This window comes from Leptinotarsa decemlineata, unplaced genomic scaffold (genome assembly GCF_025532065.1).
Source record: "Leptinotarsa decemlineata unplaced genomic scaffold, Ldec_3_MD MMD2_tig00026282_RagTag_RagTag, whole genome shotgun sequence".
NCBI lineage: Eukaryota > Metazoa > Arthropoda > Insecta > Coleoptera > Chrysomelidae > Leptinotarsa > Leptinotarsa decemlineata.
In genome coordinates, this window is record NW_027412668.1 from 8,583,505 (window position 1) to 8,601,959 (window position 18,455).

Consider the following 18,455-nt stretch of genomic DNA (forward strand, 5'->3'; position numbering starts at 1 on the left):
CCAATGACAGGTTCCGGTCCGATGAAGCTGCTTGCAGCACCCTTCTTTTCAAGGGAGTCAGGACCAACATTGACAGCTAGATATCTATGTCCTGGGTCTGCGACTTAAAACACCTGCACCAGAACCGGAAGGTGTTTTTGATCCATCTGTGAACCAACAACTATCTGCTCTTAATATTTCCTTTTCCCGAAGGATCCAGTCCTCTCTAATCGGGAACAGATAAGGCAGTTCGTATTTGACAGTTCGAGGCATAAAGTCAGAGGTCATTCCAGAACGCTCTGACTTCCAGTGTCAACCAACAATCTGTTGCACTCTGCATTAAATTGAATTGATTTGTGCAATAGGCAATGTGAACAAATCTGTATGCAGTCCGTCTAGCCTCTCTCTCCAGAAAAATGTGAAGAGGAGATAGATCTAGCCGCTGACGGTGTGGTACCACTAATAGCCGGACAAGCCTGTGTCTGTAAGATAGAGAGTTTCGCCTGGGCCGTTTTCTGTAAAGCCTCCGGCCACCAGGAAATTGCACCATAAATGATCATTGGTCTGACAATCATCACATAAATCCAATGGATTTGTTTGGGACCTGAGTTTTACCACAAATCCTTCGACATGTCCATGGAAACAGTCTGGCTTTGTGTAAAACTCTTTCCAAGTGAGCGTTCCAGGTGAATCTTTTATCAAGGACAATGCCAATATATTTCACCTCCGTTCCAAATGGAATGACCTCACCATTGAGGAAAAGTGGCGTTAGATCATCCAATTTTATTCTCCAGGTAAAGGGGATTATCACAGTTTTGCTGGGGTTGACAGACATTTGCTCCCTCAGGCACCAACTGTAAACAACGTCCAACGTGCTTTGGGGGATATTACAAGCCACCCTTCCCAACGTGGACCTTGCCAAGATGACAAGTTCGTCTGCATAAACTTGCAGATCTGCATCAAGCAGACTATCCATCAGGAGCGACCATAGAATGGGAGATAGTACTTCACCTTGTGGGCAACCTCTGGTGACCCTGAACCTAATGGCCTGGCCTTGAAGAGTCGTAGTTGCATTTCTGTTTACCAGCATGGCATAGATCCAGCCATTTTAGGTCGATTCGATACTTTTTCTAGCCAAAGACGATCGTATAGATTCAGGAAGTGCATTGTCAAATGCTCCTTCAGTATCAAGAAATACTGCAACCGCAATATCCTTGTCGTCAAGGGATTGGGAGATTTTCTCTTCAAGGTTTTTCAATGCTAAATCAGTCAATTTGCCGGTTTGATAAGCATACTGGTGGTTATTCAGGAAAGCATATAATGATCACCTCCTGGTGTGTCCGTCCAGTATCTTCTCAAGTTCTTTCCACAGGAAGGATATAAGGCTGATTGGTCGTACCGATTTAGGGTGTGGGTCTCTCTGACCCACTTTAGGTATATATACTGTTCTGTTCACAGGTAAGAAGATTATTAGCACTGCCCTCTACTTCTGTACGCACAAAACAATTTCTGCTACTGCATACTTCTTATCCGGAGGAGGAAAGTTATCATGGTCAAAGTTCAGTGGAAGATACGACTACATCTGATTCTATGAATGCTGACATGGAAGTTTGTGGAATATTGAATTCTATAACGGATGAAGACTTAGGTAAATTGAATATTCCTTTCACAATCACGACTGAATGAATATTACTCAAACTTTTTTTGGTCCCTTCTAGGTAGTAAGAGTTACGATGAAGAAATCAAAAAGACTGAACAATCCGCCAAAATCACCGATTGCAAGAAACAAACACACAACCCTTTTGCCACCCTAAAAGCTAAATTGTGTTCAGCGCACCTACCCAAAACTAGCTACTTAACAAAGATTGCTGTGAATAAAAGTCTGGGTCTCCTGGGCGAGAATAAATCAAAAAAATGTTGTGGAAACAACGACAAGGATTGTCGTGAGGATATTAAAGGAAACTTAGAAGAAGGAGAGTGTAGTACGATGAGGAAATATGTAGTAGGAAGTGAATGCAAGAGTGAGAAACATAGTCCCAAGAAACATCAGAAAAGCTGTAAAAGGAATAGTTTCTCAAAGTCTACCGGATTCCTTCTGGAGGAACAAAGAAAAGCCTGCAGAGGTATATATTTATATTTTAGCGATATCAATATCTTAGCAATAATTGTATCGGAAAGAAACATCTGCGTGTAATGTACATATTTTTGATCTAAACAAATGAACTTTTAATGTTCAAGCCCGTCTCGGATATACCTACACTGTAGTTTAATGTACTGACACCCATCAGAAAACAACAACTCCCCTAGCTAATACCACGAAGGACGTTGGATTATATACGACAGGTGTCAGTGCAGGATTCTTCACTGAAGTTATTCTTGCATATGCGTTTGACAATACAACTACCGCAACAGATTCAATTATTGGAACACACTTGCAGACGGGTTTCGGGCTGTTTGGACACTCGTCAGTGCAAGGTAGTGTCTATCATCAACGTAAAGTCGATGATTTCCAATAATAGAAAATCGAATTCCTTCAGAGTATTATTCCTCGAACTAGGCTGAAGCGGATAACAAACAACAGGTTTGTCATCGCCACATCAACCCGTGAACGAGGTAACCAACCGCATATCCGAAATCTGTCCAATTCCTCGTATAAGGAAAGAAAACTTTTGGAATATTGTCAGTTGGCATCCTCATGCGAGAAATTGGGCAAGTAGGGCGATGACAAACTTGTTGTTTGTTATCCGCTTCAGCCTGGTTCGAAAAATGATGCTCTGAAGGAATTCGATTTTCAATTTACGAAAATCATCGACTTTATGTTGAAGTCGAATATAATCCAACGCCCTTCGTGGTATTAGCCAGGGGAGTAGTTGTTTTCTGTGAGTGTCAGTATATTAACCTACAATGTAGGAAGTTGAGAGTGGCCTGAACTAATTGTTCCTTTTTCAAATTAGACTTTTGAGCAATTTTAAATTTCTCACTTTTTTCATTTTGCTCAGAAAAACTATCTGAAACATATTTTCTATTTGAAGATGCTTAAGTTTTTTAAGTTACTGAGTGATTTCATAGGTCTTTCTTCAAATTTGCGGATCAAAATATGCAAGAGCCCTCCCAAAAAGACTGAACACTCCCTGGAAACTGACAGCTCCAACGAATACGAAAGCGAAACAGGAATACCGAAATCTCCCACTCTCTTCATCTCCGGAGTTTCTATATCCCGTACTCCAGAACCCAAATCTCCCGGCATGAGCCTAATCCACGGTGGAAGAACTTCCAGATCTTCCAGTTTGAGCGTCCCAGTGCCTCTGAGTTCATGTTCATTGAGTATATCCACCACGAGTTTGAATAATTCCAGTTCTCTGCCACCCGAACCTTTCACGCCGTCACTGGTGAGATCGACGACTCCAGTAGCGTCTCGTTCAAACCTACAAACCCCCAGTAGTAGTCCTTCGAAGTGTAATAAGGAAAATGGCAAATCGAAAAGTGCTAGTGAACCCGAAAGAGAGAGAGAAATGTTCAGGTGAGATAGTTTCAGAATGGTTTCCTTCATTATCACTCATCGGAAATTTAGAAATGATTGGTCATCTTGCAAGATTTTGATAGAAAATAAAATTCCATCATTTGGCGAAATTTTCAATTCTACTAATGATGTCTATCATGAAATATACTTAAGATGCACTGTTTGGAACCTTTGGGGTAGTAATGAATATTACTGGAGTTTTTTCCCAACACCAAATCGTTATTTTTAACACCTCGACACGTGTTTCGATCACCAAGTGATCATCTTCAAAGAGGAAGATTAAAACTAAGAACTAGTACGAGCTAATCCTATTTATGCTATAAAGGTAACCCATACAGGTGAACCATCTAGGCGTACCAACCACACAGGTATACCAACCTAAATTAATTTTACAATTTTGCCTATTAATTTACAATATATGTTTATATAAAACAATTTTCAGCTATATGAAAATTAATTTCACAATATTGCCTATCTAAATTTATTTTTGCAACGTATCCTTATGTATTTCACTAGTTCGGACTTCCATTGTCTATTATATAAAATGATTTGAAATCCCTGAAACAAGTAAAAAAGAATAATTAAAAAGAGAATAGTTGAAAATAACAATTATATTAAGCAACAAATCCCTGAAACAAGTAAAAAAGAATAATTAAAAAGAGAATAGTTGAAAATAACAATTATATTAAGCAACAATAAACCTGAAATGAAATGATAGTGACATAACCTACAAGTAAAAATATAATAATTGAATAAATAAAAATTAAAGGAATGCAAAAAGAAAATAATTAAAAAAAAAAAAAAAAAAAAAAAAAATAATAATTATTATTTTCTTTTTGCATTCCTTTAATTTTTATTTATTCAATTATTATATTTTTACTTGTAGGTTATTTCACTATCATTTCATTTCAGGTTTATTGTTGCTTAATATAATTGTTATTTTCAACTATTCTCTTTTTAATTATTCTTTTTTACTTGTTTCAGGGATTTGTTGCTTAATATAATTGTTATGTTCAACTATTCTCTTTTTAATTATTCTTTTTTTTACTTGTTTCAGGGATTTCAAATCATTTTATATAATAGACAATGGAAGTCCGAACTAGTGAAATTCATCACGAAACATTGTCAATCACCTTCAAACAAACGTATCCTTATGTAGTAATCAGTAAACCCAACAACATTATTTTATTTTAACAAGCTATATAGTATGCTTTTTGGTATAGGTCCGTCATCGTTATTCATAATATTATTGTCTTTACTTATTTCTATACTCTCATAGGCATCTAGTTGCCTGTTGTTGTTAACTTGTCTAACTAATCTTAATAAACTGAAGTCTATGGAATGGTTTGGCTGCAAAATATGATGGGCGACTGTTGATTTTTCAGGTGGCATAAAACGCTTTGTGGTTTGCACACATTAGAAGTTTGGACTACTTACATACTAGATTAAATGTTAATCAGAATGAGGGTCAAATGTAAGCGCTGTAAGCTTAGTCCCTTTTTGTCAACTATAGAAGACTTGACAGTCAGCTAAAAAACTTTTTCAATTCGTGCCGATTATGATGAAGAGGTTAGGTCTAGTTCCACAGCGGTGCTTTGTTGGACATCTCCTCAACAAATTTGGTTTCTTCTGAACAAAAAATAATTATTGACAGAAGGAAACCAAGCATAGGTTGTAAAACATAGGGTACGCAGTACAAAAATTGTGAATACTAGTATAAATGCCGCGATGATATTTTCTATTACATTACATACAGTATTATCATTTAAGAAACGTATTGATCATATAAGAAATACCGCAACTTGAGCTTTAGGATTCATTTTAAGACAGACTTCTCTTTTCAGTAACATATATTCCATAAAAGTACTCTATATCATGCTAATGAGGTCTAAACCCAAATACGGTTCTATAATTTGGAATGGAGAGTACCAAACAACCTTACTGAAACTAGAAAAAGTACAGAACAAATTTCCAAGGTCCTATATTATAAGAAATACCGTAGTAAACCCGATTATAACAGCATTAGAACATCACAATTGAGAATTCAATTTGGTTTACCCTTCTAGGCGAAAAATCTTTACACTAATTTTTACATATAAAATAATTAATAACAATATGAATTCCTCAGAATTATTGTCACTATTACCAATTAATGTACCTCCCAGACCTACGCGTACTATCCTAAGTTCAAGACTCCCTTCGTAACTGTTACTTTCACATCACCCCTCTTAATCATGCTCCATCTGGCAAACGATATCAATTGCTTGAAAGATATTGATTGTAATATGTCTCTCACAAAATTCAGATCTCTAGTTCGTAGACATGTTGAGAATTCATCAGTTTAGCAATTAGTTTTTCTGTTATTTCTTATTTTATTTTTGTTGTTGCGAGTTGTTATAAGTACTGCTCATTTTTGGGAAAGATAAATTGTTAGATACATCCACATATTTCATCATTTTATACAACATGTCATTTCAAGTGCTTGTATATTCATACATATTCTTGTAATGAGGTCACCATGCCTGTAAGGGTTAAATAAATGAAGGCGAAGTAGGGTTGATAATATAAACTTTTCATACCAAGTTCGAATGATGTGGACCAATGATATGGCGTGAACAGTTTTAAATCAGGAAAAAACTGGGGATTTCTTGAAATGATATATAAATAATTTTTTCTACCTCTCATGAAATCATTTCTCCAAAGTCAGCCTCCTGAAACGGAATCCTATATCTTAACTTATAGGCTAACATTAGAAAAAATCATTCAGTCATTCTTCCAGGTTTCCAAAATCCTCAACAGATGGCGCCCTCAGTTCTGTCCTTCACGTCCAACAATCCAATTTGAGTTCCGACGACTTCCATGAAGCACTGTTCCTCCTTGAGAGATCTCCGAAAACCAGGGACTCCAAACGGAGGAAGAAATCGAAGAAAAAAGACAAAGAAGAGAAAAAAGAAGATCAAAGTTCCATTTTGTAATACGAAAAGACTGTTATATCGTAAAACTTCTGTGAAAGCGAATCGAATATGCGTCTATGTGATAAACTTTCGGTAATAATCAAGTGACCAAAATTGAGGACTGCTGTTGAGTAGCTGTAATATCGGAATACGCTTCTTCAAGAAATCTTCAATCAAATTAGTTTTGAAAGCTGAGCTGAACTCAAAAAATTGGTAGTAGTGGGTTATTCACCCGAGTATTTCCTTAAAACTGATTAAATGATATAAAAGTTGAAATTAACATGTAGAAATCATTCTTGAAACATACACTGCTCTCAGGGTCTAGTTATGTATCCCACAATTTCAATAACTGCCGCTGTCCTAATCAGTTTGAATCAAATATTAAAATATGCTTGTGACTAAATGTCAAAAATTTGCACGAATGCTTCTACAGAAATTTAAATCAATATGAAAGTCAAATGAAACTCAACATACAACGAACATATAAAGAGTGTTTTTCATAGAGGTATATAACTTTAAGTTGGCAACACTTTTATAACTGGTGGCCATTTTGTCAGCTGTCAAGTGACTTATGTTAAGTTTGGTTTAGCATTTCAAATAGACTGACGCCTAAAGAACGCTTCCCAATTGTACTAATTTATTTTGGAAATCATGACTGTACAATGGCAATTCGCATCCATAGAGATGGCGTACAGTGCAGACAGAAAAAGGCATTACTGCTGTAGAGCGTAGCAAAACAATCTATCGTGCACATGAATTAGATATGTGGTCATCTATTTTATGGAAAATATCTCGGTAAGATCTTGGTTTGCGTGCTTACAAAATCCAACTCGTGCAAGAAGTGAAGCCACACGATCACCTAGCAAGGCGTAGATTCCGTGAATGGGCCCCAAACAAGGTTGCAGTTGATCCCAATTTTCATATGCGAATTTCGTTTAACGATGAAAGTCACTTTTGTTTAAATGGATACGTCAATAAACAAAACTGACATGTTTGGGGTTATGATAATCCTCAAGCGTATTGTGAGACCCCGTTACATCCAGAAAAACTGACTGTTTGGTGTGCTTTACGGACTGGTGGAATCATTGGTCCATACTTTTTCAAAACCGATGTTGGTCATAACGTCACAGTCAATGGTGACCGCTATAGAGCCACGATGTGCAGGAGCTGTGGTTTCAACAAGACGGCGCAACATGTGACACAACTCGTGCAACAATTGATTTATCGAAGGAAACGTTTGGTAGGCGCATAGTGAATTGGTCTCCAAGATCGTCCGATTCAACGCCGTTAGACTATTTTCTGTGGAGATATGTGAAGTCGCCAGTCTATGCCGGTGAGCCCGAAACAATTGACCACTTGGAGGACAAAATTCTCCGCATTATTGCCGAAATACGGCCACAAATGTTGTAAAAAGTCATCAAAAATTGGACCTCTAGCCGTGACGATTATATGCCAGAAGTCATGTTCAAATCATAATGCCGGAAAATTATCTTTCAAATAAAGTGAATTTTATGTCAATTCAAAAATTCATATTTGTTTTATTCTATTTCAAAGTTCTATACTTCTATAAAAAACACCTTCACTGGTTCACATAACCTCACAAAAATAATTTAACATCCATTTAATTCAAACTCCTCCCTGAATACCACAATTCATATATTATATCCAAAAATCTCAAGATCATAATCAAAATTATTTGTATGATGAGACAATTTTAATTCAAATGGAAACATTAATATGACTTTCAATGAAATCGAAAAGAATACGCGACGTATTGATAATACATTTGGCCGCATCAAAGCATAGCCGCATAGATGTCGACATTGCGATCTTATTGTTGGAATATACGAGTTCAGTCTCTGTTCATATATTTCAAACAGACGTTCTTGTTGAAAGTTTTCATAATTCAGGTAAGAAAATTGATTTAATTTAAGAATTTCTATTACGATTTCGTATCGATGTTTTCATCTGTTTTCAGGAAAAAATCCTCAACTTAAAAATTTCTCAGATGAATTTCCATTTCTTCGAACCGAAACTTCCTCATTTCTGAGCAACACCAATCGGGCAACCAGCTTTAGATAAAATTACTCATCTAAGGGAATCGTGAAAAGGGAAAATTTTACACCAGATCCACCAACACCAGATGTTTTCCAAACTTGTAACCTATACCCAATGAATTAAAATAACGTTTGCTTCTATCAAACGTAAAACATACGTCTATATACCGTATTTTGTTCTAGTGAAGAAGTATTTTTAATAATTTCTTTTTACGAGAGAGGTTCCAATTCTACTCATCAATGTTTGTTATTTGAAAAACAACCTCAGAACTTCTACCCGCAAGTCATGTGAAGTTGATCCCACCATATATGTCGAATTAGCTTCGACACAATGTCCGAAATAACTTATTCTCTGCTCTGCTGCATTCCAAAATTCATCTATTGAATTTTTATGATTCACTAAAAATCAAAAATATCAACAATTCCATAATGATGAATCATTTCATCTGTTTCTTGAAGGAGCGTAATCTTCAACTATTTTTTCATATTCTGGACCAGTTGTTCCAAAACTTCTGACCGCAACAACACCTTTTTGGTATTAACTTATAAAATAGTTGGATATCGTTTTAGTTTACAGCATATACTTGTTCTATCTCTACTTATTTTTTATTGTCTTTACATTTTGTATACACTAGATATGATACCCCAGTATTATTTCAATGACTTATACTTATGTCATCTACACATATTCAGTACTACATTAAAGCATCGATAATTTTGTAATGTTACTGGTACGTCAACAACATTTGCTAAAATTCTATAAAAATACATTCAACGACACAAAACACAGAAAACTCTTGTTGTCATTCGAATACTCAAAAATAAGAAATGAGTAATGAACTGAAAAAAAATTAGTTTTTCGAATTTTGACGAAGTTTGACGAATCACGAGTTTTGTTTCTTCTTCGTTTTTTTCATTCAGTAGAAGTTCCTAAAGTAATTTATATTCCTTCATTTCATCAATTTCATCATCTACCCTAATTGATTTACAGTTTTTGTTATCCTACTAACTGCGCCAAATGAAATAATTATTTTTCATTATTCTGATGGAATGACATGTTGATTATTCTATTCTACTCGAGGTAAACAAGCGCATGTGTCTGATACCTAACAATGTATCCATAAGAATCATGTTCTGTCATGTATACATCAATTAAACTGAAAAAACTGAATGTTGTTGAATGTACCAAAATAAGTGGTTGTGATATTACTGATCTTCTGACTATTTAGAGCCAAGAATGTAAACTGTTGAATGTTGGTTAAGGACTTCTAGCGTAGAATATTATGTATTTCTGTGATTTTTAAGAAAGTAAACAAATTTCACAATTGTTTGAATTTTATTTTACAATTGAGTCTCCTACTACCTATTATACAAATTTTTGGACTAATTTCTCATGAGTATAAGAATCTCATCAAAATATTCGAACAAAGAAGGCATTCGTTGAATATTTTGAAACCATTTATTTCTCGTCCTCTATATTAATGCATTAGGAATGCATGAAAACGAATAGAGCACACTTGAAGCTCAAATTCCACTCTTTGTGTTTCCATATAAACTGTATCTAATAATGAGAAATATTCCATTTTGTTATAATGATAAATCATATAAGTACTTTGGTTTGGAGTTATCAACCTACAAAACTGTTGATCTTTACCAATATTGTCACTTTCTGGTAGTCTATTGGAGCCCTTTTAATGAATTGTTGTTCGAATTCCATGAAGATTTTTTTTTAATTATTCAATAGTTCACCAGAAAATAATCACAAACTGGAACCGAAATCATCAATGGTCGAGAACCGATACATTGTTTCTTTTAGGTAACTCTCAAAAATTACTTTTATTATGACAAACAATATAAATATTTCTAATCAAATCTAGACTAGATTGGTTAAGATTTTTAGTGTTACTATCTTCATTCGTCGTAGTTTGGAACTGCATCCTAAAGTTTCGCCAGCACGAACGGCTGGCTTCTTCAGAGGTTTATCCATCTTGAAGATTCATCGATGACTTCAAACCCGAATAAAGATAGTTACACTGAAAATCTAGAGTCTTTAATGTGTTTTATACAGTGTATAGAAAACTAGCGATAGCGAACAATTTCTAAACAACAGAAAATGAAAAACAGTCGAAACTCTTTCCATAGTACCGAAGAGAAATCATAGTTATCTAGACTTTTCAAATAGGAGTCGAGTGAAACTTTGTTCTCAGACATTTCACGTACCTAGAAATATTTTTGTTGACTCTCCTGATTTCAGATCCACTTCACCTTCAACTTTAAATGAGTCGAATCAAGTGGCACTTTGAAGAATCGATTGATTTCTTTTATATCTATTATTCCCCCTGAAGCTATCTATGGAGAAAAAATGGTTCAAAATCGGGATAAAATTGTGAATCCATCAAAATCACTTCATATGGTCGATATATAACTTTCCACTCACTATTTCAAGTTATACAGCAATCTATAATTTTCGGAGGTTGGACAGTGTTTTTTACATAAAAACAAATAATAATAATAATAAAATATAAGTCATGTAATACTAAAAAAGGTTCAGCTCTGAAATGGTTCAGGAGGAAAAAAAATCACACAAGCCAACAAACAAATGTTTGGAATTGACTGAGCTTGAAACGATATACCACTCAACCTCCTTTTCGGTTTGTAATTTTTTTGGGGATGACTCCGAATAATGTAGAGCATTGTTTCGCTTTGGTTACATAGAAATCTACTTTGATTATCATCAATTCATTTTCTTGTTTAAAAGTTATCAGCTATTTCAAATTTCCAAAGTAGTATCCTGTATATTGATCAATTTGTGGAATATCAGCTTCAAGAAATATATCCTAGATTTTGTTGTCACTAACTACAGATATAATTATTCGTGCTATAACTAGATAACGAAGTTTTCCATAGGAAATCCCCAACTATGAAATCAATTTTTTCTATTATAGACCCTTCTTCATTTCTGTCATAAACAATTTTCTAGATTTCAAGTATAGTATTGCACATTAATAATCTTACAACTACGTTCCAAAATGTTTTGTACATATACGTTCAATTCTTACTTGAAGACTTATCTACAAAGTATATCACAAAAAGTATTTTCAAATTTCAATAAAAGTTTTCAATCTCACTGATTGCCATCATTCCTGTGTACGTATATACAAAAATTTAACATCAAAACTAGCATATATTTACTTAAAAATACCCAAACCACACATTATTCAAGTACATTCATATATCTCGAACAAATCTGCATTCTTTTTTACAAAAAATGATTACCTAGTCATACTGACAGTTGTCCCGAGAAGGACAAGGATGACTAATATAAGTTAAAAATGTTATACCCCACTTTGCTCCTTGAAATTCAAAACTTATCTGTTTGAAAAAATACAAACTTCAAATTGTCTTTCGTATCACTTCCCAATCATTACTTTCCCAATAAATCGAAAACAAATTTACTACAATCGTGGAAAAATGTGTTGGAAATAACTAACCAACATTGGAAAACGCAGAATGGTTCATGATACGCACTAGCCAGCTCGCTCACCAGACTGAATCCTTATAACTTTTTTCATGCGTCCTTAGGTTATGCCAAATACCACTGAAGTCAATTCAGGAATTGAAACAAAACATATAAAAGTTTTTGCAAAAGTTCAGAAGCCATTCAAAATTCAGAATTCAACTACGACAAATCTTCAAACAACTGATTTTCTGAAAGAATTTTCATTTGTTTTTATGTTTTTTTAAATTTTTTGTTTCATTGGGGTATTTTTTGTTAAGTGATCAACATAATGTAACCTTCCTCAATGCTAGAAGTAATAGCAAAATATAAAAAATAATCTGCAAAATACCTAAAAATATAAGCAACCTCAAAAGTCGGATAATCTGTTCAGCTGATAAAATTTTCATTGTCACAAAAAAACGACATTGATTCATTCTCATTTAGAGATCACTAGAGAATTGAAATGTCTTGAAGTACCAGAGACAATCTGTACCCTAATTCGGTTGATAAAGAACTTCATACTTTGATTTATAGTAATGTAGTAATCGATTTCTAGCAATCTCTCACTCTAAAATACCTTTCCAATGTTCTCACCAATTTGATGCTACCTACTACAGATTGATTCTGCAAGGAAATTACAAGCCCACATTTGAAGATAATTGAATCCTCACTTGTTCACAATGTATAATACACCGAAGCCCACTGATTTTATAAAAACACTAACATATAAAGTGGCATCAATCCAAAGAAAATGTTGAGGCTGAAACATCTTCTTTCATTTTTTTGAAAGCCTACTTTGAAATCAGTAAGTACTACTACTTTACGACTTTCTACAAGTACAACAAATGCTTCTTTTTCAAATTCTCATCACAATGAATACTTTGTAATAATTACATCACTCCTATTCCCTAGACATACAGCCAGTGCTTGGCTTTGAACCTATGGGATAACTTAGTTCTTCGAATTTCTTCATGCTCTTCCAATGGAGAAATACTCAATGCAAGTCTCTGAAATTCATAGAAACGAAATGAACATATATTGTATCGAATGCTGAATCTTTTCCATTTCTAATGGAAAAGATTTCGAAACTACTCTCAATATCATGAGCTGTTTATTATTAGATCATCTTACCTCCCTACAAGAACCTTTCGTTTTGAGAATTTGAATGATCGCAAATAATGGAATCATGGAAATAGATGACAAAGTTAAAGCCCATCCCACCCATTCTGCCCATGGTGGATAGTTGTAGTCATTGTACTGGAGTTGTTGGTGGTGGAATAAACCAAACATCACTACGCACTGAAATAAAAAAAAATTGCAGGAATTATAAATATCATGATATCAAATGGAATTGGCTCGATATCAGGAGAAGTAAATAAATTTTTGGAGAAGAAAGATTTTGTCTTTCTACTTCACCATCTTGATACAAAAAATTGTGTACTTTTAAAGGCAGGTAGCCATATTTCGTTTATGTTCATTACCTCTTCTTTCCTAGTAAAATTATTCCTGTGTTTTTGAAGGGAAATTCAGTTCATCAGCTGCTCGAGCAGCTGCCCTAAGAAGAAATGCTCCAATTCCTGCTCTCTCATGGTCACGAACCATGCAGAGAAGGGGATCCGAACTCCTGACGACTTTACAGGCTGTATCCAGTACCATTCTGTCATGTAGACACTCCAAACTCAAAAGTCCACGACCTCCCTGTTGTCGGGGGAAGTACAACCGTGGAACGGACGATTTGGGATGCAAACTCCTATAGAGATGCATCATTTTTCGGGTCCTTACGTCGAGTTGATACAGCTCCTCCCGAGTCCACTTCACTACTCCAAACGAGTAGAGTAAGATTGGAACGGCAAGCATATTTGTTGCAACAACTTTGTTCTTCCCCGACAGCTCCGATGACCAGATCTGTCGAAGTTTGTGCTGATACTTGCCGCGGAGAGAGTTTTTCACTGCGGTTACCTCTTGTGAGTGGCGTTGTTCCACCCCGAGGTAAGTATACGTCCCTCCGGCATCCAGATGGTGTAGGATGCTTCCATCTACGAGCTGCACATCCTTTCCGTAGTCCACGCATCGTCCTCTTTTGAGATGAACCATTGCACATTTGTCTATCCCGAATTTCATACCGATAGCATGCGTGTACTCTTCCACCACCCTCAAGGACTGATAGAGATCCTTCTCTCCAGAGGCATAAAGTTTAAGATCATCCATATAAAACAGATGGGTGACCTTGTGCCTCCGGTTTCCGGGGGTGCCACAGTTATACCCTCGAGTCTTTCTGAGCGCAACGGATAATGGCAATAGTGAGATGCAGAATAGAAGGGGGCTGAGGGAATCACCCTGAAATACACCCCTTCTGAAAGTGACCCACCCTGTTTGAACTCTTGCTTGACCAGATGTTATGGTGAAGCGAGTTCGCCAAAGTGGTGTCAGTTGTTCAATGCATCTCACTATGTTGTCGGGTACCGCAAGGCATCTGAGCAAATGCAAGATGAGCTCATGCGAAATTGTATCAAATGCCTTACGGTAATCGATCCAGGCCATAGAGAGGTTACGCTTATATTGTATCGAGTCCTGCGTTATTATTATTATTATTATTATTATTATTATTATTATTATTATTATTACACGTTTGCGGCAATATCCACTATCTTCAGTTCAAATAGGTACTCACAATAATGAAACAAGGACTGATGAATTTCCAACAAATTCTCCAATAGAGTCCTGGCGTGATCCCTAGCATTGCTTCAACATCTTGCGAAAATCTATCCAAACCTAAAAATTGAAAATGGGTAGAATTTTTAAAAATAATCTGAAGTTTTGATTACCGTAGAACCATGACACCGCAACAGATTCAAAAATTGCCGAACATAGTAAAGATATACCAGCAGAATATGTATCGAATAGATGAAACATGTAAATACCTCCCTAAAAAATAACACATTTTTAAATAATTCTTGTAGCAAACTGCAATCGCCCTGTATTATGAAAATTAATTACCGGAGTCACGTTGATAAGGGCAACACAAAACGAGCATATGATGATTCCCAGTGTGAAAATTTCTCTAGAGTACCTCCGGTTCCTGAAAAAACTGGAAAATTCATCCATGAGGCCGGTTATAACACATTCTAAACCTCCCATCTGAAAACAATGAAAGGGCATTGAAACAAGTATGTGAGAAGTGAATAAGACAACTGATAGTGGAAAATGATCTTAATAAAATTCAAAGTATGACAGGCAAGTTATATCTTTGATAAAAATTGCAGATAATTTTTTTAAATGGTGCATTATGTATGCCTTGATTTCCTTTCGATCATGAACGTGAGGTTTGAATTTTTCCCATGTTGAGTATGCAGAATGTGCCGCTCAAAACATCCAAATCTCTTTCCTGCCCTTTCATTATTGTGGCGCAGAAAAAGTGGAATTTGGTTGGAATTTTCATTTGACATATTGGGAATGTATATTATTACCAATATACGGGCTCTTGGAGGTCTTTCCATGGTACCTGAAATCTGGATGATGTAGGTCGTTCCTTCAACATTATGTTTGAACAATTGCAATGAAGACTTCTTGATAACTATTTGAAGTTCAGTAATGGTTGTTGGGTAAGTAGGTAAATTTCTCAAGAGTATATCGTGGCACAAACCTATTCAATCCAATTTGGTGAGTGATCTTTCAGGTCAGATATCAGGAGTGAAATTCTGCCAAACAGTCCAAGAACCTCCATATAATGATTCGGTCCGAGTAGGCTTTGTCAGGAGTCTGAAACTTTGGAGTCCGGGTATTCTTCGTTAGTCTGGCAAAGCCTAAAGCAATGCCAATATTAGGTTGTGGTCCGATGAAACCACTTCTCCCTCCAATAGGAAGACCCAACATGGATTTGGTCTGAATACCTGGTCATACTGGCTTCATGAAGCTTCCTTGCAAGGAGATCACTAGTCTTTTTGGGCAATTTATTTCCAAATTGGATGTTGCTCGGTTGGAATCAAGTGGTTTCAGAGCCGCTTGGATGTCCGATATTTTTATTACTCTATGTAGGAGGTTAATGTCTGCCGATTTATCCTTGAACTTATGAACTTATCATTAACATGAATTACCGCTAGAATTACGGTCGCATAAATCTCTAATCAGGTTGATATCTCTGTCTTGGGTATTAGACTGAATATACCGTTATAAGATCGAATATATCTGCATTACATCCTGAAGGTGTTTTCAATCTATCTCTGAACCAACCACCGTCTGCTCTTATCAGTTCATTCTTATAGAAAACTCAATCCTCTCAACTCGTGATTGAGGCTTGTTAAGATTTAGAGGCATGGCTAACACTTTCAGTGTTAGTCAGTTGTCTGCTACGCTCCAAAAAAACCTGATTTGGTAAGTGGCAATATACACAATTCTGAATGTTGGTCACATATCCCCTCTCTCCAAAAAGGTTGAGAGATCAGGTCTGGGAGGATTTCAATGACCTCTGACGATGCAGGGATACAGGGGTACAAGATATATACAGGTATACTTTAGAGCTCCGCTTGAACCGTTTGCTGAAATCTCCACGTATTCGTATCCAATATTCATGCCATAGATTATGCCTTAGCATCAGTCTGGCTCTGTGTGAAAGTTTCTCAAAGTGATCGTTCCAGATGAGTTTCTTATCAAGGATAATACCCAGATATTTCACATCTGCTCTAAATGAAAAAATTGGCATTGAGTCATTCACATAACTGGTGGAAGGAACTATCACAGATTTGCTGGGGTTTAGAGACAGGATTGATTTCGAAAACCGACAAATTCTCCATCTCGGTAAAGTATTTGTGTTGACTTGTTTGCGATCTGAGGAATGCCACTACTAATTGGAAAAGGTTGAGCTTCGCTTGAACTAGCTGAACTAGCAAATATGGATATTTCGGTACTAGTAATGACTAATTTGCAGAGAGAACCCTGAATCCTTTTTTTGTGGATAGGCCAAAAGACGTATCTTATGAATGCAGCAAATTATGCTTCAAACCACTTAACACCAAAATTTCTGAGTTTCAGTATTTCTTCTCGTTGGCATTGGCAAAATAATTCTATTCAGACGGAGTCCTCTGGTGTTACATAAATGGATTTGAAAGTTTCTACTGGGCCTATTTGCAACTGCAGTGATCATTTCCTCATAACTGGGAGTATAAATACTCAAGAATGTCAGATATAGTGGTTTTTGAAAAAGGATGAACCACCCGAATCAATCTCCTTCCGGATATTTAATTTGGTACCTGTTTCACCGTATAAGCGCAATCATGCAGTTTTATTTATGGCTAACTTAGAAAGCAGTTCAACAAAACTTTTTGTTGCACAATATTCAATCATTTTGTTCATCTTTTTTTGTCGAATAGATGAATGTATTTCGGAAAATCATGGTTTCAAAGATCATTTGAAATATATTTCAATTTTGGCAGTAGAGTTTCAGTTTTGTTTAGTCATACTTATAAAATAATAAACGTTAATGACATACCTATAATATGAAAAATAATGAATACTCACAGCCGAATCGACTCCCAACATTATCAACATAAAAAAAAACAATATCGACCACAGTTGAGATCCTGGCAAAGTTGCCACTGCTTCAGGGTATACTTGGAAAACAAGCCCCGGCCCTAAAAAATATGCAGGTCAGTTCCTGTTTTCAATTCCTGTTCCACCAATAAAGCTACTTTATAGTAAGTTCTACAGTGAAAATTTCTGTTTTTTATACCTTCAGTTGCCACCGAACTGATATGAACACCTTGTTTATATGACATATAACCCAAATAGGTGAATATAACGAATCCGGAGAAAAAGCTTGTGAAACAATTGATTATCGTTGTGATGATGCAATCTCTGAAAGAACCGGATTAGATGAAATCGAGCAGTACACACTGAATTACCTATAACAGTTATTGTGAAAAGTATTATAACTGGCATATGAGAGATGCACGCCGAATCCAGCTCCAACTGAATAAAATATTTGAACGGCAGCATCCATCCACACCTGAAATATAATGATAATAATTAAGTGGTAAAGTGAGTCTTTGCAAAATAGATAATGAAGTTAGAGCGATGATACCTCTCCTCAGAAACACGTCATCTATGAAATCGTTAAAAAAACTCAATCTGCGGAAAACAAAAATAAAGGAGGCTTCTTGATGTGGACTGTGTGACAAAGACAAGCTTCGAGAAAATTCGCCCTCTGAAGCTTACAGTAGTCCAGCAATCCAGCCTCACAGCCTCCACTCCAGATGAATCTGCAGTGGAAGATAAAAAACAAATATCGTTTGCTGAACGATGATGAAGCGTGCATCGGATCGCTTTGGGGAATCTCGTTTTTCTTTCATATTATTGTAGTGAGTCATCCATAGATGACCTAAAACATCGCCTTCACTTTCTAAGCCTGGTTTTTCAACCACAGTTGGGTACGGCAACACATTTGTTATTTA

General features: G+C 35.8%; 2 protein-coding genes across 2 annotated transcripts in view; one reads left to right on the forward strand and one right to left on the reverse strand.

Moving 5' to 3' along the window:
- LOC111512313 (ankyrin repeat and IBR domain-containing protein 1) overlaps nucleotides 1-7,774 on the forward strand; it is a 64,920-nt gene extending 57,146 nt beyond the window's left edge. Inside the window, exons 16-19 of the mRNA XM_074179763.1 lie at nucleotides 1,438-1,627; nucleotides 1,698-2,102; nucleotides 3,049-3,499; nucleotides 6,279-7,774. Of these exons, the coding sequence (XP_074035864.1) occupies nucleotides 1,438-1,627; nucleotides 1,698-2,102; nucleotides 3,049-3,499; nucleotides 6,279-6,474 (1,242 nt within the window). The 3' untranslated portion in view covers nucleotides 6,475-7,774. The remainder of the gene's footprint in view (nucleotides 1-1,437; nucleotides 1,628-1,697; nucleotides 2,103-3,048; nucleotides 3,500-6,278) is intronic.
- A 2,093-nt stretch (nucleotides 7,775-9,867) lies between these two features.
- Nucleotides 9,868-18,455, reverse strand: part of LOC111512312 (sodium-dependent noradrenaline transporter) — a 69,565-nt gene continuing 60,977 nt past the window's right edge. Inside the window, exons 9-16 of the mRNA XM_074179764.1 lie at nucleotides 17,907-18,010; nucleotides 17,735-17,859; nucleotides 17,524-17,636; nucleotides 15,007-15,147; nucleotides 14,835-14,934; nucleotides 14,681-14,781; nucleotides 13,141-13,308; nucleotides 9,868-13,016 (exon numbers count right to left, since the gene is read on the reverse strand). Coding sequence (XP_074035865.1) covers nucleotides 12,918-13,016; nucleotides 13,141-13,308; nucleotides 14,681-14,781; nucleotides 14,835-14,934; nucleotides 15,007-15,147; nucleotides 17,524-17,636; nucleotides 17,735-17,859; nucleotides 17,907-18,010 — 951 coding nt within the window. The 3' untranslated portion in view covers nucleotides 9,868-12,917. The remainder of the gene's footprint in view (nucleotides 13,017-13,140; nucleotides 13,309-14,680; nucleotides 14,782-14,834; nucleotides 14,935-15,006; nucleotides 15,148-17,523; nucleotides 17,637-17,734; nucleotides 17,860-17,906; nucleotides 18,011-18,455) is intronic.